Source organism: Acipenser ruthenus, unplaced genomic scaffold, assembly GCF_902713425.1.
Source record: "Acipenser ruthenus unplaced genomic scaffold, fAciRut3.2 maternal haplotype, whole genome shotgun sequence".
NCBI lineage: Eukaryota > Metazoa > Chordata > Actinopteri > Acipenseriformes > Acipenseridae > Acipenser > Acipenser ruthenus.
Genome location: NW_026708181.1, coordinates 5,001 through 12,500, shown reverse-complemented (window position 1 = coordinate 12,500; position 7,500 = coordinate 5,001). Strand labels below are relative to the sequence as shown.

At 48.1% G+C, this 7,500-nt stretch overlaps 1 protein-coding gene across 2 annotated transcripts; it reads right to left on the bottom strand.

Moving 5' to 3' along the window:
- Positions 1-995: 995 nt before the first annotated feature.
- LOC117970151 (cellular retinoic acid-binding protein 2-like) lies at positions 996-6,300 on the bottom strand. Of its 2 annotated transcripts, none has more exons than XM_059020213.1 (4): positions 5,829-6,300; positions 3,130-3,308; positions 2,298-2,414; positions 996-1,405 (listed from the first exon to the last, which is right to left on the bottom strand). In XM_059020213.1, the coding sequence occupies exons 1-4, from the start codon at positions 5,908-5,910 to the stop codon at positions 1,355-1,357; spliced, it is 429 nt and encodes a 142-aa protein (XP_058876196.1). In that variant the 5' UTR covers positions 5,911-6,300; the 3' UTR covers positions 996-1,354. The 2 variants fall into 2 exon arrangements, with proteins under 2 accessions (XP_058876196.1, XP_058876195.1); XM_059020212.1 differs by lacking the exon at positions 5,829-6,300 and adding an exon at positions 3,579-4,401.
- Between the last annotated feature and the right edge of the window lie 1,200 nt (positions 6,301-7,500).

Here is a 7,500-nt window from a genome sequence, read left to right as displayed (position 1 = left end):
GTGTGACATCCATCACTGAGGAAAGAACAGCAGGGCTGCCCGGCGCAGTGCGAGTGACGGCTGATTACTGACCTTCAGCAAGAGCCCCCCCTGCTCATCTGCAGCCCCCCCCCCCCATGCTGTCCCCACGGTTATACTCACTTTCACTGTGGGAAGCTTTTATAATAATTCTCCAGAAACAATTCCCATGCACAACCCCCCCCCTGCAAACAGATACGGGGGAGGAGTCAGACTGAACAGCTTCCTATTGGATAATAAAGACAGCATGATGTCATCGAGTCAGACTTTATTTTTTCAGCAAACATCAACGCCTGACGTTCACGTAAAAAAAAAAAAAAAAAAACAGCACAAGCAAAACTTACTAAAAAAACACAAAACACATTCTGTAAAATATTAACAAAATAAATATCAGTTAAAAAAAATGAAGCAATACTGGACGGGCTGACAAAGACACGGGATATATCCAGGAAACTTAAAAAAAAAACACAGACAACAGCTAATAAACCAAGCAATAAAGACGTCTTCACTGGAATACACAAGAGCCTGCTACTCATATTATACTGCTGTTAGCACTGATAGCTTTTCATCTGAAGTGTTAAACACCCAGCATCAGCTGTGAGTACAGACTGCACTCAACTGTAACCCGGGTGTGTGTGTGTGTGTAGGGATGGATGGGTGTGTGTGTGTGTCGGGATGGGTGGGTGGATGGGTGGATGGGAGGGATGGGTGTGTGTGTGTGTGTGTGTAGGGATGGGTGGGATGGATGTGTGTGTGTGGATGATGTGGGAGGGATAGGTGTGTGTGTAGGGATGGGTGGATGGGTGTGTGTGTGTGTGTGTGTAGGGATGGGTGGGATGGATGTGTGTGTGTGGATGATGTGGGAGGGATAGGTGTGTGTGTAGGGATGGGTGAGATGGATGGGTGGATGGGAGGGATGGGTGTGTGTGTGTATGGATGATTTGGGAGGGATAGGTGTGTGTAGGGATGGGTGGATGGGAGGGATGGGTGTGTGTGTGTGTGTGTATGGATGGATAGGTGTGTGTGTAGGGATGGGTGAGATGGATGGGTGGATGGGAGGGATGGGTGTGTGTGTGTGTGTAGGGATGGGCGAGATGGATGGGTGGATGGGAGGGATGTGTGTGTGTATATGGATGATGTGGGAGGGATAGGTGTGTGTGTAGGGATGGGTGGATGGGAGGGATGGGTGTGTGTGTGTATGGATGATGTGGGAGGGATGGGTGTTTCTGCGATAGAAGGGGGGGTAGCTGGTAGATCTTGCTGCTCCAGTTAGATTCAGATCCTAATGAAAGCGTTTCCTCATCGCTGTTGGTTTGTTTCTTTGCTTCCTCTCTCCTCACTCTCTCGTGTACACTCTGGTGCAGATCACATCGTCAGCTCTCATCGTCTGAAAATCACAAAGACACAAATCAGGAAACGCACTCCAGCCCTTTCAATGACACTGCAAAGCTCACAGAGTTTCAACTACAGACAGGGGTCAGACGTTTGAGATCACTGCACCCCAAGCCTACTGACTAACTAGCCCTTAGCACAGTGAAAACATAGCAAGGCACAGGGAAGCATGGTAAAGCACAGAGAGGTGTGGTAAAGCATAGGGAAGCATTGTAAAGCACAGAGAGGTCTGGTAAAGCATAGGGAAGCATTGTGAAGCACAGAGAGGTGTGGTAAAGCATAGGGAAGCATTGTGAAGCACAGAGAGGTGTGGTAAAGCATAGGGAAGCATTGTAAAGCACAGAGAGGTCTGGTAAAGCATAGGGAAGCATTGTAAAGCACAGAGAGGTCTGGTAAAGCATAGGGAAGCATTGTAAAGCACAGAGAGGTCTGGTAAAGCATAGGGAAGCATTGTGAAGCACAGAGAGGTGTGGTAAAGCATAGGGAAGCATTGTAAAGCACAGAGAGGTCTGGTAAAGCATAGGGAAGCATTGCAAAGCACAGAGAGGTCTGGTAAAGCATAGGGAAGCATTGTAAAGCACAGAGAGGTCTGGTAAAGCATAGGGAAGCACTGTAAAGCACAGAGAGGTCTGGTAAAGCACAGGGAGGCATTGTAAAGCACAGAGAGGTCTGGTAAAGCATAGGGAAGCACTGTAAAGCACAGAGAGGTCTGGTAAAGCATAGGGAAGCATTGTGAAGCACAGAGAGGTGTGGTAAAGAGTAAACTGCAGAAACTCTTCCAGCAACAACAAAAAATCTGCTTCTGAAAAAGCCTCTTCAGGGGAAGGTTATCAGTGTCGCACCGGTTTCAATGCGCGCAACGCTAATAGGGCTCCCCGGTTCCTCACCAGTATGAGTTCCCCGTCGTTGGTTATCTCGCGGGTCCAGGAGGTTTGGGGCCCCTCCCCCTTCAGCAGGGTCTGTGCACAGTGGATTCGGGAGTCTGTGTCCCAGCAAGGGGAGCTCTGTGAGGGGAGACGGGGGGGCTGGTCAGTGTGGTCCAGTTAGATATTTATACAGAGCGGTCACAGCGTCTCACAGAGCTGCACTGGACAGAAGCATGCAGCATCAAGAAGCAGCAAAAACTAATTATACAATAATAAGAATAATAATAATAATAATAATAATAATAATTACAAAATCTAAATAAAACAATGTAAGAAAATGGGAAGTGAATAAGGATGATGGATAGAATGCAAAATGACTCAAATAAGCACATACAATACTCATTGGTTGGGAGGCTGTGTGGTCCAGTGGTTAAAGAAAAGGGCTTGTAACCAGGAGGTCCCTGGTTCAAATCCCACCTCAGCCACTGACTCATTGTGTGACCCTGAGCAAGTCACTTCACCTCCTTGTGCTCCGTCTTTCGGGTGAGACGTAATTGTAAGTGACTCTGCAGATGATGCATAGTTCACACACCCTAGTATAAAGGCGTCTGCTAAATAAACAAATAATAATAATAATTGGTTGAAGGAGGTTTTTAGCTGATGTATTTAGACAGGTACACAGGTGGGGTATTTAGACAGGTACACAGGTGGGGGATTTAGACAGGTACACAGGTGGGGGATTTAGACAGGTACACAGGTGGGGGATTTAGACAGGTACACAGGTGGGGGATTTAGACAGGCTGTTTCACCCATTCCAGCTTGATTAGCCCCCTCCCCCCCTTCCCCTCCGTACCCGGCAGGGTCTCCCGTCCACAGTCTGCTCGGTGAAGTCCTGCCCCACCGTGAAGCTGATCTCGGTGGTCCGCACCGTGGTGGAGGTCTTGATGTAGAACGACTCCCCATCCTGCCGGATCTCCACCGCAGGCTTGGAGGCAGCGGCCACGGCGATCTTCCGCAGCATCACGTTCACCGCTGAGAGAGAGAGAGAGAGAGAGAGAGAGAGAGAGAGAGAGAGAGAGAGAGAGAGAGAGAGAGAGAGATGAGATGAGATACACAATCACAATCACCCCCAGGACTGACCCACGATAGGTAGAGACACCGCTGCTATAGTTATCCTGTCCTGTTTGTGTGGCATAGTGTAAATATGTGAAACTGCAAAATGTACAGCGGGTAACACAAGGGGAGGCGTTGATCAAAATAAACCCCCTCAGAATAGCGCGTCTGTCTCTATGAACTGCTTGCCTGGTAAAACGCTGCGCTCCGATCCGATCCCTGCCTGCTCTCTGCCGCGGTCCGGGAGCAACCCTCGGATCACTTTACCAGGAGGTGTCCATTCCGCTCGCAACCCCATAATAAACACCCCCTAAAATAAACCACCGGCTATTTGAACCATCTGCTTCCAGCGTCCAAAGCATGGCGCGTTTAACAGACTGGAGCGCGTCCGCTGCTATTTCCTGCGTGCACCTGTAACGCTGCTGCACATGGAACCGGCTCTGGAGTCCCAGTGTTTGCTGCACGTGGGACCGGCTCTGGAGTCCCAGTGTTTGCTGCACGTGGAATCGGCTCTGGAGTCCCGGTGTTTGCTGCACGTGGGACCGGCTCTGGAGTCCCGGTGTTTGCTGCACGTGGAATCGGCTCTGGAGTCCCAGTGTTTGCTGCACGTGGGACCGGCTCTGGAGTCCCGGTGTTTGCTGCACGTGGAATCGGCTCTGGAGCCCCAGTGTTTGCTGCACGTGGAATCGGCTCTGGAGTCCCAGTGTTTGCTGCACATGGGACCGGCTCTGGAGTCCCGGTGTTTGCTGCACGTGGAATCGGCTCTGGAGTCCCAGTGTTTGCTGCACGTGGAATCGGCTCTGGAGTCCCAGTGCTTGCTGCACGTGGAATCGGCTCTGGAGTCCCAGTGTTTGCTGCACGTGGAATCGGCTCTGGAATCCCAGTGTTTGCATTGCTGTGCTGGTGGCGACCCCGGGTTAAGTCTCGATACGCCGAGATGAAGGTGGAGAGCGATGAAATGCATTGAGCAGCGCCCCCGCCTCCCGCTCAAAACCAGTTCCGTTTGTACTGAACCGGACCCCCCACCCCCGAGTCGAGGAGTGCAGTGTGCAGGGAAGCGATCGGGCTGCCGCTTCTGCTTCTCAAACTGCTCTCAAAGGCAGCGACTTTACAGAAAATAAATAAATAAATACATCAATAATCCTCCTGTTGTCAATTTAATCGACATCAATTTTTTTTTCTAATTAATGTATATTGACACCGTTTGTTAAACATGCATTATTATTATTATTATTATTATTATTATTATATATTTTGCACGCTTCTAATGGAATCATTGTTGTAAACCCGGGAGAAGCTTCACAGCGAGTCCAGATGCTCTTGTCTGGGTCAGCGGCTGATGCATTGTATTGCAAACGAGGACAGCGATCAAACATCAATCGAGGAAACAGCTCTGCCTGTAGCGCCCATTACCACTGCAGCCAGGCGATTCAACCGCATCCTATCGGTACTGTAACGGCTACAAAAACACCCGCCTTCATTGAATGGCAAATGCGTGCATAGTGCAGAATGACAATACAGGGCCACTCGGCTTGACCCGATCAAACGGGGCGGCCGTGCCGACTGGAGCCGAGTGGGACTGCCGGGACCGCGTGAGCCTCTTAGAAAAGGTTCCTTTCACTGCCTTTGTGAAATCGCGTTGTCATTTAGCATCTTAACATAAAGCACCCGTGTTTTATATACAAGCATTTACAGCGCTGTGCCAGAGTTAAGCATCGCATTATTCTACATGCATATCTCTGTGTGAATTGTCTCAGAACTTACGTTGTGTGTGTGCGTGTGCGTGTGTGTGCGTGTGTGAGTGCGTGTGCGTGTCAGTGTGTATGTGTGTGTGTGCGTGTGTGTGGTGTGAGAGTGCGTGTGTGTGTGTGCGTGTAGTCCAATATATTTTCCATGCAAACATAACACTAGACGTATTTGTTTTTATAATTGTCTGTGTTTTTGTACCACACGTTAACACAAAGGCGTTAGCAATCGCTAAACTTAGCTTTATACTTATTGTATTGTCATTATATTATTATTATTTATTATTATTATTTATTTCTTAGCAGACGACCTTATCCAGGGCGACTTACAATTGTTACAAGATATCACATTATACATTATTTTACATTATACAGATATCACATTATTTTACATACAATTCCCCATTTATACAGTTGGGTTTTTACTGGAGCAATCTAGGTAAAGTACCTTGCTCAAGGGTACAGCAGCAGTGTCCCCCACTGGGGACTGAACCCACAACCCTCCGGTCAAGAGTCCAGAGCCCTAACCACTACTCCACACTGCTGCCCTAATATATATTATTGCCATTCCTTTCAGCTATATTTTTTAATTTGCCTCTAAAATCCTTTTTTATTTATTTTTTTTAACCCAATAGCCGTGTAAAATGCAGGCACTGTCTGTAACCCGCCGCTGAAATCACAGAGAGAGACTTACCGAGAGCTTTCAGCAACTCCTCGAAATTCAACGAGCTTTTCATTTTCCATGTGCCGGAGAAGTCGGGAATTTTGCGATCCATATTTGAAGTATTTATTGGGGAATGACAATACAGTAATATTACTAAAATATCTTTTTATTATCGATTATATTGCGCTGTGATTTCAGGTAGCACTGTTGTTATTAATGATCTAATTGATTTTTCTACTGCGTTTGACAACGCGACTCCCTTTCCTCGGGTCAGTCTACCTCGCTTTCTTTATCTCTTATAATCCCGAGCCTCCAGCAATCGCTTTGATCGGATAGCAGAATGAATGAGATGTTTCAAATTCTGAGGGCTCTTTTTACTTCACCGGAGGCCCCTCCCACCGACCACGCCTCCTCAGATAACCACGCCCGGCGCTGATTGAAAGCAAGGCAACATACCGTCTCCTAACCCCGCCCCAGATAGAATGCAGAACTCAACCAGACCACGCCTTTCTCGCGTTGAGACCTTTCGAACCACGCCCCGCGTTCTAAACACACCCCTCTTGGGTATCAGTGGGAGGGGCCACCGATAATCCGATCAATTCTTTTTTGTTTTTTTTTTCATCCGGGGATTGAACAATTAAATTTTCTTTCCGTCCGAAACAGCAGGCGGTGCCTTCCCTCGCCTGCTTAATCCTTCCTTTCTTCCTTTCTTCCTTTCTTTCTTTCATTAACTGTGAAATGATCACACCTTTCAAACCGTTTTCTAACCTAAAGAAAAGCGTCCGCGTAACAGATAGAAACATTCCGTGCATCAGGAATACAAGCAACTGCGAGCAAGCGTCTCACTGCCACGCCAAAGTGCAGCGAAGCGCAGTAAACGCGGGGATCGGCTTTGCTGCAGCATTGCTCTCCGTGTATTTAGTGCATGGTAAAACTGCGGGTTATTTACGGTTAAAATAAAGTGCTCGGTGACTGCAAAGGGCCTGTTCTGTTTGTGAAAGTCCTTTAACAGAAGTGAAGCGGGGCAGGCGTGCCTCGAGTGCTAATTGCAGGTCAGAGGACGGGTTTAAAGCCCTGGTTTGCCCTCCTTGAGGGTGAATACGCTGCAGTATAAACACAGGAAGCCACAGCACACAGTGGAATCGTTCCCACGTGCGGTGAGACAGCAGCTCTGGGGCTGCAGTGCCACGCAGAGCCACGTCCTGGTGGAAGATCAGCCACTTTGTGAGCGGGTCTGTGTGACACTGCGTTACCACCTCGAGGGAGTGACACTCCCCTCACCCTGCAACTCTCTCCAGACCAGCGAAGAAGAGAAGAGAACCAGGTCCATTCTTTATATTTATACAGCCAGGGCCAGAGGTATAGCATCCCCCTAGAGAAGGAACTCACTCTGCTTCATAGAGTCCAATGAAAGCTGCTGAATAATGTTCCCTTGTTAACATATTGAATTCCACCCCCTCTATATAGAATGAACTCCCTCAGCTTCATAGAGTCCAATGAAAGCTGCTGAATAATGTTCCCTTGTTAACATATTGAATTCCACCCCCTCTATAGAATGAACTCCCTCAGCTTCATAGAGTCCAATGAAAGCTGCTGAATAATGTTCCCTTGTTAACATATTGAATTCCACCCCCTCTATATAGAATGAACTCCCTCAGCTTCATAGTCCAATGAAAGCTGCTGAATAATGTTCCCTTGTTAA